Raw genomic sequence first — 15593 nt, 5'->3', positions numbered from 1 at the left:
CTAGCACAGCACACTGTCTGGCCTCTATTTGCAGAACAGCAGCAGGTCCACAGCTAGACTTCTTCATCCTTTGAACAGATACGGCCTTTAATATTTGCCAGTTGCCTTGGAAAACTAAATGCATTTCCCCACCAGTTATGTACTGTGTGCACCAGCTCACCTCCTCAGTGGTGCTACTGACATAGGTCCAAGGATTTAATTGAACTCTATTGATTTACATCAGCTGAAGAGGTAGTCTGGTAAGTATAATCACCTAAGTACTTGTGTCTATTTATCTCAGGCTAAAGTGACTGACTTTGTGGGATAGATCCTTCCTCCACTTTTCCCCACAGCCTCTGTGGGCTTGCCCACCAAAGCAAAGGGGAAGCTGAGCATCAATGGTAGAAATAACCAATGCAACATCTTTTTTAAAACATTCTTGTCTTTAAAAGGGACCCAAATCACTGACTCTTGACTCATGTTCTCCCAGATCCCCCTCTCTGATATTACTGACAGCTACATTTCAAAGTAGGTTTCAGATATGGTGTCTGTATCTGCTGTGCCTCTCCCTTAAGGACTAAGACATTAGGGGAGGGGCACAGTGAAACGGCCAGCAAAGAACAGCCCCTTTGCATCTGCATTTACACTGTAGCAACCATCACCAGTGGCCTGTGAATTCCTCGCTTCATCTGTCACTGATGAGCAATTGGGATAAAGTGAGCAAAGCATCTGTTTCATCCTGACCTCACAGCTAACCTGCACATAGGGTGAAAGTCTGGGTCCTTAGTGGGGCTGTCCAGCTGACTAGCCATCTTCTCCAGCTTAGGGGGAGCTTTAAAGGCTTGGGTCAGAAAGGGGATTTGGCAGCAGTGCTAAGGCTACACAACGGCATTTCTTTATTTGATTCTTTGTTATGGTTCTGGAGGTCACCTATTTTCTCTGGGAAGTATAATGGAGGTTCATTAGGTACAAGCTCTGCCTTTCTTTCAGTCAAGAGTGGAGAAAGTGGCTTGAGTCAGCAGCTTGCTTGGCTAGTCTGTCATACAAGGTAGTTGGCAACCCTGTGCTGTGGTGTCTAACATTCTGATATCTCCCTTGCAGTCACAAGGGAAGCTGACCTGTTTTCTTTTCTTTGCCATTCTCACAGTGGGTCTGCAATGAACGTAGTGTTCACTGAAGAGGAAATGAAGAAGTTCTTAGCAGAAGCTACCAGAGTCTCTCAGGTACCAGGCTTCGTGCTGCTACTGCTTTTTCTTTTTGTGTTTGCTGTATTTGTTTCACCTCTACTATGTTTTCCATCTCTCTGTTTCTGTACTGTGTCTTCCTAACTCTTTTCCTTGTTTGGGGAGCAGCCAGTGAAATTAGAGTTTGACTTCTCAGTTTGTTCCCTAACAGGCAGACCATGGGAGCCTGTGCGAGCGTCCTTACTGATACCATTGGGATGCCTGCATTGAGTGGGGATGGCAGTTAGCCGTTGTACCCAGGCATCCATTTCTGAGCAGTTAATTACATAAGTAGATGTGGGCTAGTGGACTGGGACCCTTCCTACTCCATCCAAGCTTGCTAGTAGGAGGTTATGCCAAGCAGCATAGAACTGATAGCATCTTTCCCTCAATTTCTGAACTGTTTGGCCTGGCTTCTTTGAACAACTTAAAACTTCATCCTGGCATCTTCTCTCTCACCAGTGACCTTTTTTTTTAATTTTTTTTTTTTTTTTACCCTTTTAAATGCAGGAACATTTGCAAGATTTTGCTGTGACATTTAACTCTCCAAACCATGTACCATTTTCCTCTGACGTAAAAGTAGGACTGCTGCCTGCTTACTGTTAATCCAGTGGGATTATTGATCTGCAGAGTATGTAGTGCAGAAGATGAAAGTTCTGGTTCCATTTTAAATATTTTTCAAAAGCTAATTTGGGGATTTTTTAAAGTGTCTTTTTCTAGCAAAGGGAAAGATTTTGTCTAGTATGTTGAAATTTAGAAAAGAAAAATCTGAAGCAATTTCCCAAAGACATGAATGCTTCAGAACATCATAAACAACTCAAAGCCTGAATTTCTTCTATACCTTCTATCAGTGTTATTGTACAAGGGATGTTTAGAGAGATGAGAATATAGGAGGAGGAGAAAGTTAAACGATTGAGGTTGAATGAAGAACATACAGAATTCAAAGTCTGACCCTTCAACAGTCTCTGAGTTTGGCCTCACATTTTGGTCTGTTTTCTTCTGAGGGTTTTTCCCCCCCTTTTTTTTTTGAATGGTCACTGTTCAGAACAGTACTGTAGCACCATAAACACTACTGTCACAGGAATCTTGGAGTTAAAAATAAGTAAGTCAAAGAGGAACTCTCTGAAAACACAACTGGCTATGGAAGCCAGACATATTGCTGCTTACTCAGGGGATTTCTTAGGTGGTTAAAGCTTGAACAAGAACAAAACTATAAGTGTATGAGGCAAGTGATGGAAGTTTAGTGTCAGCAAGAAAAGATGGAATGAAAAGGAGATACCTTGCAAAGTAATAATATCCTGAAGGAGGCAAACAGACCACTTATTATCATCTTTGAACAACTTTAAAGGGATTTTTGGAAGTGGGAGAGTACCACTGTTACTTCCATCAGAAGGAATTATATAACTAATTCTCAGGGTCAACCTGTGGTAGAAACCAGATTCTTAGCAGTGCTTAGCCTCTCAAAACACCTAGCACCATGAGTCTTTGGGTGCTCTGACCCTGATCCTGCAGAGACTTAAGCTAGATTTATGTGCTAAATTTTTGCTAGTGTAGTCAGACTGCTAAGGGAAGACTTCTTTCTTCATCCAGTATTTTATATTGACAGAAGCTGTAGTATAGTTGAAGCTAAACTAGCAAAAAGCAAACTAGAACAAAAGTACTGTATTCTGCTTCTAAATTAGGGAGGTTTTTTTAGTCTCGTCAAGCCTTTGTGGCCTGTGAGTGGTTCCACAGAAGCTAGCAATATTAGTAGTGAGCACACAATTGAACATGAGCATCTTTGTGGGACATAGGCTTCATTTTTCTGGTTACAAAGCCTTAGCTAGTTCTGCTCCATCCAACAGAGCATCTCTAGATAAAGTGCCTAACCAGTGTTCTGTTGTTTTAGCTACTTTGCTGTTATGGTGTTGTGTCATTATGGCATTTATGTTGTCAATAATGTTCAAAACTTCTTGTGCGAGTTGAGACAGATTGGAGTAAACAAGGTTGTATGCACATATAAAACCTTCTGGTGAAAAACTGCAGCAAGACAGAAAGTTACAGGACACAAGCCACTAAATTTATGAAACAGCGTAGTCTGCAGCATTGTCCTTGCCTGTGAATTTACCCTTGCACTGATAAATGTAAGAAATTGTGTCTTGTAACTTTTGGAGTTGCTTTATATTTTTTCAAGAGGAGCCTTTTGAGCATGCACAGACTGTCATTTATTCCGTTTTATTCTCTAATAAATAACAGGCAGTTAATAGTGGATGGGACAGGTAAAATGTTGAGACATAAAGCTGGCCAGGAAGAATGTGGATTAGATTTTTAACTGTCTGTTGGAGCAGGTGGCTGGAAGGAGAAAGTATTAGAGGAGAGTGGGAAGCATGTGCTAGCATCCCAGAGGTAGGCAGGAAGAAGAGGAAGGAAAACAATGTATACCAGGGAATGTATTGAGTCAAGGGCAGGCCGTTCCTGGTGAGCTATAATTAGTGGCAACTTCTCCCTGGGAGACTTAGGAAACCAAGCAGAGAAATGAGAAAGGAGTGGATCAGTTGCCTAAAATATATGACTCTTTAAAACAGCGAACAGCCACTGTACAAAGTCATTAAGTATGCCAAGAATCAATTACTTTGTGAAGCAGTATGTCCAGTGAGGTGGCTGGGAGGCTCAGAGGGAGGGAGAATTGAAGATCCTGGAGGTAAGGACCATCTTTGGGACACAGGATCAGAGGTCATTGGATCCATGCGCGTGTCCCACTATCTTCTTTTTTGCCATGATCTCCCTTAAAAGCTCTTTGTGGTTTTGCCTCAAATTTGCCTGTCATGATGATGTTATGGAGGATGCAAACTAACGCATCAGTGGCTTTGGGGAAATCACACCAAGTTTCCCTCCATTATTTCTTTGCAAAGTTCACTTATTGTGGAAATAAGGATATTAGTAGATTGGTCTTGTGAGATTCTGCTTCCAGAGGTTTTCTAGTGACGAATAGTGGACTGCTTGGATGGTGTCCAAATACTCTCAAGTAAAAACTTTCTTCTCTTATCTTGCCTTGATGACAGGATCACCCTGTGGTACTCACAAAATTTATTGAAGATGCCCGTGAGGTGGAAATGGATGCTGTAGCCAGGGCAGGAAGAGTAAGAACTGTGCTTTTCTTTAATATTAAACTTGTTTTTCAGGATCAGAGATTTGCAAAAATGTGTGGTTTGAATGATTTACTATACAGCCATGGATTCATGCTGAGAAGAGTAGAGAAACAAGAAAAGATGAATTCATCTTAGGTTCAAAAACATTGTGCTTGAAAAGCTCAACCTACCTTATTGTATACATCTAAATAGTTATTTTTTTAAGCATTGCTTAACTGTGTGAATGAATCCTTTAGAATATAATTTTTACTGAATTTGCAAATCACTGGCTTCACAAATTACTTTCCACAGAATTGTATCAGCGTGTGTTACAATATTACCACAGTTGTTTTATTATTACAATGTCACCTTGCGTTTCATTACTAATCAAAGGCAGTTCTCACAAAAAAATCACAAACTTCTCATTTAACAGAAATATTCTGGGTTTAGTCTTCATTTTTAAACAGCAGGCAAGATCACTTTTTTGGTATTGAAGTAGTGTGCCTTGATGCAATTCATTCAGTTTAAATCCTGTCCTGGTTTCAGCTGGGATAGGGTTAATTGTCTTCCTAGTAGCTGGTACAGTGCTGTGTTTTGAGTTCAGTATGCAGAGAATGTTAATAACACACTGATGTTTTCAGTTGTTGCTAAGTAGTGTTTAGACTAAAGTCAAGGATTTTTCAGCTTCTCAAGCCCAGCCAGCGAGAAAGCTGGAGGGGGACAAGAAGTTGGGACGGGACACAGCCAGGGCAGCAGACCCAAACTGGCCAACAGGGTATTCCATACCATGTGATGTCACATCTAGTGTATATGGGGGGAGTGGGGGCGGGGGAGGGCCGCTCGGGGACTGGCTGGGTGTCGATCGGCGGGTGGTGAGCAATTGCACTGCGCATCATTTGTACATTCCAATCCTTTTATTATTGCTGTTGTCATTTTATTAGTGGTATCATCATCATTATTAGTTTCTTCTTTTCTGTTCTATTAAACCGTTCTTATCTCAACCCACGAGTTTTACTTCTCTTCCCGATTTTTCTCCCCCATCCCACTGGGTGAGGTGGGAGCGGGTGAGCGGCTGCGTGGTGCTTAGTTGCTGGCTGGGGTTAAACCACGACAAGTCCTTAGGCCTGAATTTCCTCTGCTTGCTTTTCTCCATGAATAAAACATGGCAAAAGAGTGCAAGGGGTGGGGTGGGTGAGTGGGAATATATAAATGATGTTAGTCCATACTTGTTTCTAGTGGGGAATGACAACTATTTTGTGTTCATGGCAAACAGAACTTAGAGAGCTGGTTTAAAGCCCAATTAGCTTTTACCTTCTGAGTCAATGTGTGTTAGAGAGAGGAAGGAAGCCTTAGGATCTCCAGACTGTGGTAGGTTTTATCATGTTCACAGTTTGCTTAACCACAGTATGAAAGACACTAACATGATCCCCTTGTTCATATGTGTTGTGTCCGCTTCAGGCCTATAGTCCCCCAAATCTTGGGAAATTCCCCCTTTTTTTTTTCTTTTTCCCCTCTGTCTATATCCTCTTTTGGGTGCAGCTCTGTTCAGGAGACTGTGCTGGACTGGAGATGGGGGAACAGTTCATGAGAGAGGGTGAGGTGACAAACTGCTTTCTTGTTACTGTATGCAGGTTATTTCACATGCTATTTCAGAGCATGTGGAGGATGCAGGCGTTCACTCTGGAGATGCCACCCTCGTGTTACCCACACAGACTATTAGCCAGGGAGCCTTGGAGAAGGTAGGTGTTGCACTAGCACTGAAAAGAGAAAAGAAAGTAAAAGTTTGAATCTGCTTTCCCCCTTTGCTTGGGAGAACTCAATCACCAATGAAGAAATCAAATCACCAATGTTTTTTTTAAAGGCCAGTATGATATGTGCAAGTGTGGGATGTCATTGTGCCCCCTGTGACTGGCTACACTGTACATAGGATCATCTGAACTGTATCCTATTAATTTAAGCAGTAGATGTATACACCTTCAGACCCATTGAATTTTTTTGTTTCATTGGTTTAGAACCAGCTTCCATAGCAGTAGAGGATCGTCTAATTCTTATATATGCCATGGTTCACTCTCCACTTCCTTTTCTCCCGCAATCCTTAAATGATTAGATCAGGTGTATGACTTTCTAGCTGCCTGCTTTTCCAGAAGGGATATCAGGATGAATGAACCTCACCTAATTGTGCCTTTTTCCCCTTTCAAGAATAAACCTAGTGATAAACAGTTAGTTGTCAAAATTCATTTTCTAAATGAAATGTGCCGTCCCCTGTGATGCCATCCTGTTAAGGGTTTGCTTGGAAGCTAGCAAGAGCTGTAATGCAATGGTCTGTGCTCCAACTCAGTTTACAAGAATGTCTGTCCTGGTTTCAGCTGGGATAGAGTTAACTGTCTTCCTAGTAGCTGGTACAGTGCTATGTTTTGAGTTCAGAGCGAAGAATGTTGATAACACTGATGTTTTCAGTTGTTGCTCAGTAGTGTTTAGACTAAAGTCAAGGATTTTTCAGCTTCTCATGCCCAGCCAGTGAGAAAGCTGGAGGGGCACAAGAAGTTGGCACAGGACACAGCCAGGGCACCTGACCCAAACTGGCCAATGGTGTATTCCATACCATGTGACGTCCCATCCAGTACAGAAACGGGGAAGTGGGGGGCAGGGATTCGCCACTCGGGGGACTGGCTGGGTGTCGGTCGGCGGGTGGTGAGCAATTGCACTGCGTATCATTTGTACATTCCAATCCTTTCATTATTGCTGTTGTCATTTTATTAGTGTTATCATTATCATTATTAGTTTCTTCTTTTCTGTTCTATTAAACCGTTCTTATCTCAACCCACGGGTTTTGCTTCTTTTCCCGATTTTCTCCCCCATCCCACTGGGTGGGGGGGAGTGAGTGAGCGGCTGCGTGGTGTTTAGTTGCTGGCTGGGGTTAAACCACGACAATGTCCAAGGCCTTGTTTCTGAAAATAGTCATCTCCTGGAGCAAAGCTGTTCAAATGCTTGTACTGAAATGGCACCTGATTTCTTGACAAACCTAGAAAATAAGACCACAGTGTTTTCTCCCAGTTTGTTCCAGAGTGTATCTGCTGAGATGCCTCCCACCGATCTGTGATGGGACAGACATGTTGGTGAAAGACTTTTGGGACACTTGTAAAACTGAGTAGTTAAACTCAAATGGCAAAACATCATTGTTCATTATTTCACCAAGAATGGTACAAAGGCTCCAGTGTGCAGTGTAGGAATTGCTACAGGCAGGGCAAGGTTTTATTCTCTCTCTTTCTCCTCCCTTCCCCTGCTTTCTCACATACACACAAAGCTGATTTTTACTTCTGCCATCAAATGGCACTTTGCTCTCTAGGTTACCAGGCAAATTAAGCATGTTTGCTTCTGAAAGATAATGCTATTGCCAAAATGAGGGTACAGAGAAAAAAATATGCTAGGGCAGAGAGATAGATGCGACATTTAAAGGAATCCACATGTGAGATGATTTATTGCCATGATGCTGTCTATTTTGTGGGATTTATTTATTTATTATGTATACACACATTTTTACTTTATTTATTTATTTATTTATTTTTATAGGTAAAAGCTGCTACAAAAAAGATTGCAAATGCCTTTGCTATCTCTGGTCCATTCAACATTCAGTTCTTGGTGCGAGGCAACGATGTGCTGGTAAGAGCTCTTGTGACTGTTGGAGGAAGTCAAGCTCTGCTTTGGATAGTTAGGTGCATAGTTCCAGTGGTCCCTGCCATGGAAAATCTGTGGCAGTAGCAGCTGTGGGTTTCTAACCTGCCTTGTCTGATGACATGTGGCTCACCTGTGCCAACCCTTGGTCACGCAGCTATCCCTGTCTATGTGGGAGAGAACATCCTCCCCTGCCTTCTCACTGAGGGTGAAGTGAGTCTGGTTGCATTGTGTGTCAGCACTAGCTTTGTTTTGCTGTGGGCTGCTGTCCTTCCCAAAATTATCAGTTCTGAATATGATGGACAGCACTGGGACCTACGCCTCATCCTATGAACTGATTATCATTGCTTTTAGATCTCCAATATCCTCTCTCATCTTTAGCTATTTCGATCATTAAAATAAACCTTCCAAGGCATTGGAAAGAAAAACAAGACAATTTAAGTGTTTAAGCCTTTAATATAAGCCATTAAGATGGTTATCTAAATAGTGTGGTCCTAGTAGCTATCAGTAACAGAAGTACAGCAGATGTCTGACCCTTTATGGGGAACAGTTGGCTTTTTGTTGCTAATGGAAGAAGGTCAGAGGAATGTGAGCAGAGTATGACTGAGGAAGCAGTGAATGGAAAGAAAACCTCACGTGGTATAGAAGACATGCATTATTGGTGAAAGATCCTGCTTGGGTTATTAGTTGAGAAAAATGTACTTAGTGTTCTTCACCTTTCTTCTGTTTCACACGTAGTTATTCAGATACTCCAGAGAGGGACAGAATGGAGTTTTTCCTTCCTTGCTTTCCTTCAGCTGTGCTTGCCTTTCCTCTGGATAAACCACCCTATTCCATTCTGTCTTAACTTACCTGTTCTTGCCCCCCTTCACTCCCCCTTCATTCTCACTTACAGCAACTCCTCCCTTGCTAATGAACTCCATGCTGTGTTTCTCAGCAAGATGCAGAACTTCTTTGTTTTTTGCTTGGGTCACTGAATGAATTCTGCGTGTAGATGAGCAAAGTCTGTAAGGATAGCCCAGTTGTTCATGAAGTGCCATTACCATGGAAAAAGAACAAGGTGGGCTTCTAAAGATTGTACCTAGTGCCTGTGCATAAGCTTCCATGCCTCTTGCACATTTAGGGTATAGTACGAGTTTTCCGAAGTGAACTCTGGATTACTCTCAGTTCTAATTTTCAGACAATAGAGATGAAACTGAATTGCAGAACATCAGGTTCCTTGTATCTCAAGCTGGGCCCTACCCATCCCTCGTTGTTTGTAATACTGAGCACAATTTCTGTGTCTCTTATTTGGCAATCTGAAGAGCATCTCTTCCAAGAGGAGTAAGGACTGATTTCCAGAAACATGAATCAATCTACTTCTTCACTGCACAGTCCCTGACCCTGGTGTTTCTCCTTTTTAATCCCATCAGGTGATAGAGTGCAACTTGCGGGCTTCACGCTCCTTCCCTTTTGTATCAAAGACTCTGGGTGTGGACTTCATTGATGTGGCCACAAAAGTAATGATTGGAAAAGAGTTTAATGAGTCAACCCTCCCCACACTGGAACATCCCATTATTCCATCCAGATATGTTGGGATTAAGGTATGGTTTCCAAAAGAACACCAAAAAACCCACAACAGAGCTAGCACCTAGCGTATTAATAGGCAATGCCCAGAGAGAACAATTTACTTATTGGCCAAAGGCCAAATTGTCCTTTTGTAGTTTCTGTCAAGATAATATATGTTAGGAATTTTAGAGAAAAATCAAAGGAAGGTTATCCAGTGATTATTAACTAAATCAGTCTTACTTTATTTCTAACTTCTAACCTACTCTTAATCATGTTTATGAACTGCATAGTAAATATGCACTTGCAGAATTGAATACTGAAGTTCAGGCTATTTCATAATACTACCTAATGTAAGTGTGAACATGTACAAATTTGTGTTTTAAGTGCCCCCCACATTTTATCTTCAGGATTGGGAATATGGGCTGTTGAATGCATGGAATCCCCTTTATATGCACCACCAGTTAAAATGGGGGTGAAAGTCTTGGATCCTTTGATTTCATTGGGGCCAAGATTTTACTTTTCATAATTACTAAGCTTATATAGCACCCAAGATACCAACGTGTACTGTAGATATTTTTGAATGCTTAGTGGAAGAAAAAAAATTAATTGAAGTTCCTAATCATAAAAGTCTAGAACAGCAGTGCAGAAAATACAGTGGATAATGAGAATTGTTTATACAGAAACTTTCAAGCTTTAATAGCTTCCACATCAAGTGAAAATTGAGGAAACGGAAAACACCTACCATCTTTCTACTAATAAAATGTTCAGACCTATTAAAATGCAAGTCAAATCTGTGGCCCAAGCCACCTCAGGTTATTGGCAAGCCAGTCAGTCTAGAAGTAGCTTTACATTTTACTTTGATGCCATAGGTAGGCATTATCTGAAGTTCTAATGTGAGACTTTTTTTTATTTTTGAAGGTCTTATTTATTTTTATAAATTTCTATTATTTAGACCTGGGACTTCTGCACTGTTGTTAGCTAAACTGTCAAGAGTTTTGTCTCTCCTGGGAATGCTGGCTACAGTGCAGAAAACCAACTATATTCTTGAAAATCTCACTACAAAGCCTTTTATACTGCTTGTGTTCTGTGTGGATTTGTCAAATATAATAACCTGCTAATACTTTTGGAAATGCTAAGCTTTGAAAAATATTCCCGTTAAACCTGGTTCTCGTTATTCATGCATCATATTTTGTGTCCTCTTATGTTTTTATTGCCAGGAATATTTGCATGGAAATGGGATTTTGTTTCTCCAGCAGTTCTTAAATGCTCTGAAAAGAGAATATGAAACTCTTTTCTTCTTTCTCAACATAGCTACTCCTTTGTGGATTTGGAGTCCCACCATTATAGCTTTAGTGACTGAAATATTGTCTTGCCATGTTTGCGTCACTCAGCAAGTATGTATCATGGCTGACCAAGATTAAATCCTGGATAGAGCATGACTGGCTAAGTTTTAAATAGGATTTATTTGCAGTACCAGAGTCTGCTCCTGCTGATGCATTTTCATGTTCATGGTAGACAAAAGTTAGGGAGCTGATGGAAGGCTTTGTTGCTTGTTACCTTTCAAGACAATGTGTGCATTAAAAATAATCCACCTTGACTGCCGTATCTCAGCTTGAGACTGTAGAGTTGGCCACTGTAAAAATTTTCTCTTTAATTATAGAAGAAGCAAAACTGATCTAAAAGTCATGAAGGTATGTTACATTTTTTGAGAAACCTTTCGCAATGAATTTCTGCTGTCACGTTTTAGTTGGTCATTGTTAGGTGTCATGAAACAGCAGCTGTCTTGTCTGTAGTGTTACCCTCAAAGACTTTCAAGAACAGAATTATGTCTTCGGGTTTAAAAGTAGATTCATTTTTAAGCAGCAAGGATGCTGTCTTTATGAAAATGCCATTAGTAGTTTAAGATATAGAGAAGCCCTATAGAAAATAAAATTATTCCTTAGCAGAAAATTTGTTCCATGTTTGCCACGTGTTCGTAGGCTCTTTAACAGAGAGTTTCTTTCTCCCCCCCCCGCCCCCTTTTTTTTTTTAAGGTCAAATTACAGGTGTGTACTTTGGGGAGGGAGAGGGAAAATATGAAAATCATTTGCAAAGTTCCATCTGGTTTACACCAAAGGAGTGCATTCTTGTGGAATGGTTTGATTCCTGTGAATGAAAACTTTCTGTTGGAGAACAGTTTTCTCAGAAAAACTGACTGGCTTCAGATAGTATCTCTCCTTGTTTCATTAAGTAGATGCTTCACAGTCATTCTGTTTTAAAATGTGTCCTAAAAATGATGGTGATGGTGGGCTAGCACAGATTAGAAATCTGCCATGAGAACATGAGCAGGACTGCAAGAGTTAGAATGATGATTTATTGATGAAAACATGTTTATTTGTTCCAGTCCATCATCAGGATGCTGGGGGAACTCATTTGCCAAGTACTCCTCTGCTTATCAGCCTTGACCAGTGCTTTTTTTGGATTAATTCATGTCTGTCTCTTTCTGTCACTTCCAAGTGTAGCTGGATGTTTGGTTTTTTTAAATGATCCATTAAATTTTCATTCTTTCTCCCTCCCTCCTCTTGCTTTCACCAGGCCCCAATGTTTTCTTGGGCCCGGCTGAGAGATGCTGACCCTGTTCTCCGATGTGAAATGGCCTCTACTGGGGAGGTATCTTTTAGATTTGCTATTATTTTTTTTTTAAAACAAGTTGCCTTTAAACATCATGAATCTTTGAAAGTGATCTTATTACTGCCTGAATCATGATGGCATCTGTAGCTTCTTCAGAAAATTGAAAACATCTTTCTTAGCTGTAAAAACATATTGTCCTGGAAAACCCAGTTTATTCAGCCACTGGATGTCCCTCTTTACCTGCATGTCAGCTCCCTGAGTTGGACCTGGTTGGTGTGACAGCCTGAAATGAGTTTATCTGAGAGCTGTTGGGTTCTGGGAGATTCTCGGTGTGTCAGTCTGTTTTATGAATCACCTGCTTCTAGACAGACAAGTGCTTATGGCTTTCAAACCCCCCCATCGACACATGCCAGAACAGTAATATTGAGACTCCAGGTCATGAGTATTTGGTCTTGGAACGTGCTAGTTATTTAAAGGCAACAGATATGGGTGGTGATATTTTTGTTGTTGCCTGGTAACCATCAAGGCATGTCCCAAGGTGCAAAAGGTGATAAAGAGTGAATAAAATGAGATGGCTGCAGTATTGACTGTCAGTAGGATGAGGGGGAGACTGGGCTACTTTACCCACTCTTTCTACAACAGGGCTGTGAGGTGCTTCTGAAATGTGTCTCTGGTATACACTTGGCACACTATGAAGGCACAAAGCTGCTCCTGCGTAGGCTCAGCACTGATTGGACCCCTCACCCCTCAAGGGGTACAGGTTTCCATCTACATCATCTGAAGAGATGTTAACTCATCTAGAACAAAGAGGCTTGCTTATGAGTTATTGCTGAGCTGTCAATAGCTTCTATAGCTATACCCAAGCTATCTTTAAACTTGCTTGCTGTTACTTCTAGAAAAGAGTTGCGGTAGCAAGAAACTTATTCTGGGCTAGAAAACTCACTTGGGAAGTGGTTAAATACTGAGGCAATTAGATTACGCTTAACTCAGCTCTACCATAGCTAGGCAGGTGGCAGAGCCTGGGCTGCTCCATTTGATATGAGTTTGGGTATGTCTACATGAGCTGTTTTCACTAGGAAAGACATCATTTTAGTATGAAAAAGCTCTATACCCAGATAAAAGGTAAGAACAGCCTTAAGTCTCCTGCATCTCTCCAGAATTACTTTATTTTGCTCCTCATAATATGTGGGAAATCAGTATTGCAGAAGATTTCCTTTCGGTGTAGTTAATGGGCAGAAAAAAGCCAAGTGACTTCCATGACTTCTTTATTTTCAGAAAAAAATTGACTACACAGACACTGTCTGTATCCCCGCCCCCCCCCCCAGCAAGAGAAAAAAAGGAATAAAAATGTAACTAAGGGCAAGAATTATTTTTCTGAGCTTTATATGGAGTTAGAGATTACCTCGGTCATAAAGGAGGGATTATTAACTTTTATGACTTGGAAAGATCCATATTCACAAACGCCATAAAATGTGACAGTTATGAAAGTCTTTCTTATGAGTGAAGTAAGGTTAATAACTTACTTTGGGTAAAATGCTCAGTTATTCCTCAAAGACGTTTTTCACACACACAGCTTGATTTGGGCTTGGATTTGTCACATCTGTCTGGCAGAGACGTATTTCGCTGGAAGTCATGGTTCCCACAACAGTAGAAGACACAGTGCTGGGGGTCCCTTTGAGTATTGTGGCTGTTTTGACCATGCCATAGTGATAAACCTCTCCTGGCAGGCTGGAAACCCCTGGTCCAAGCCTATGAGGCAGGGGGCTATCCACCACCCTAGAAAGTCCAGCACATATGTACCTCCTTAGCCAGATACACTGTAAAACAGACTGAACACTCAAGGATGAGTTTTTAGAGAAAAGCTGAAATACTAGTTGTCATGATTTTTTTATCCCTTCCCTTGTAAGTTTTTTGTTTGGTTGTTTGTTCTTTTTTTACTTCAGAGGATCCGGCAAATCATTTGTTCTTCTTCTTACGTAAAATACTGGTTTCTGCTCACCATGATAACAGTGAGACCATGAATGTGAGGGCTCACTCTGTGATAGGAAGGACCGTAAGAGGAAAACGGGAGAGCAATTCTCAATCAGCCCCTTTATCCCATCCGTATATGTGTGTAGATTTGTTATTTCAGAGAGAAAAATCTGTGACAGTTTCCGCTTCTGACTGTTTTTCAACAAGTGTGGAGGTGGACAGAAAAAATGAGGGTTTGTTTTTTTTTTTCTTTTTCAACTTTCACAAAAGCTCATGCATTCTTCTTTTTGTCATCAGAATTCCAAATTTTGGTAAGGAACACAGTTTAGTTCTCTCAGAAGATCATTACTGTATGGCAGTCTCTAAGCAACTATGCTCCACAGGCAGTTCTGAATGATGGAGAACTGCTAAATGATTTTTATTGATTTCTTTATCAAGTTTTTGTTTATTTAAAATAAATTATTATGAATTGGCATGATTGCTGTTTTGTTTTCCTAAGTACATACTAACTTTTAACTTGAATTTTGTACTTCTATGGATTTTTAATGGAAAAGCATCTTTATATACCATGGTTTATCTTCACAAGAAATGCCAGAAGTACGTGACAGCACAAGTGCTGTCTTACCCCAGTTTGCAGCATACAGAGAAACATGCCTGCATGTAGAACACTCAGTGATATTTAAGCATTATATAATGTTAAACAATTTGCAGTGCACTCACAAACATTGGAGCAGAGGCTGTGTACAGCATTCCCATAACTCAGCAGAATCAATTGTTGTTACTCCTTGGTGTGCTGTTTGAAACTAAAGTGTTGCTTATTCCTTCGTTATTGCTTCATTAAAATTGAGATTTGTCTGCAATGATTTTCTGATTTATTCCCCACCCCCCCCTTCAGGCTCCATGCAAAAGCAGTCTGATTCTGTGTGAAGAAGTCAAAAAAGCCTATTTAAAAATTTCATTCCTGTTTCTTTTTAAAGCAATGGTTTTGGGTTGTTTTTGGTTTTTTTCCCTTTTGTGCCCTTTGCCAGGTTGCATGCTTTGGGGAAGATGTGTACTCTGCCTTCCAGAAGTCTATGCTTGCCACAGGGTTTACGTTTCCTAAGGAAGGAATTTTGATTGGAATCCAGGTGAGTCCTAAAAATCAAAGCTGAGAAAGGACTGACACAGAGGAACTCAGTAACTGTTGCCTTGTTTTCATTCATGTGTCTTTATGGCTTCAATGGGTTTCTCTGCAATCTGTCTTGAAGTGCAGTAAGACAGTGAGGAACAAACACCATAGAGAGATCTTTACCAGATTCCCTGGGGCTGGCTTGTTTTTTTTCCCTCTGGATCCTGACAGTTTCTACTGGGAGCTGCAGAAGTCTTCTGGGGGCAAACCCCCGGGATTGCTGCTAGCAGAGGCCTGGGATCAGAGAGTTAGAAGCCACCTTCCTGTGGGGAACAATGCCTTTAGGTGATCAGTTCAGAGAAGCATCTCAGGTAG

General features: G+C 40.9%; 1 protein-coding gene across 1 annotated transcript in view; it reads left to right on the top strand.

The window, feature by feature from the left end:
* The window catches only part of CPS1 (carbamoyl-phosphate synthase 1), a 107317-nt gene that overhangs the window by 80497 nt on the left and 11227 nt on the right, over positions 1-15593 (top strand). The window contains exons 28-34 of the mRNA XM_052793356.1: positions 1127-1202; positions 4244-4321; positions 5941-6048; positions 7880-7969; positions 9394-9564; positions 12104-12178; positions 15139-15237. Coding sequence (XP_052649316.1) covers positions 1127-1202; positions 4244-4321; positions 5941-6048; positions 7880-7969; positions 9394-9564; positions 12104-12178; positions 15139-15237 — 697 coding nt within the window. The remainder of the gene's footprint in view (positions 1-1126; positions 1203-4243; positions 4322-5940; positions 6049-7879; positions 7970-9393; positions 9565-12103; positions 12179-15138; positions 15238-15593) is intronic.

This window comes from Harpia harpyja, chromosome 7 (genome assembly GCF_026419915.1).
Source record: "Harpia harpyja isolate bHarHar1 chromosome 7, bHarHar1 primary haplotype, whole genome shotgun sequence".
Taxonomy (NCBI): Eukaryota; Metazoa; Chordata; class Aves; order Accipitriformes; family Accipitridae; genus Harpia; species Harpia harpyja.
The sequence above is the reverse complement of the archived record's forward strand: the minus strand, read 5'-3'. Positions and strand labels throughout refer to the sequence as shown.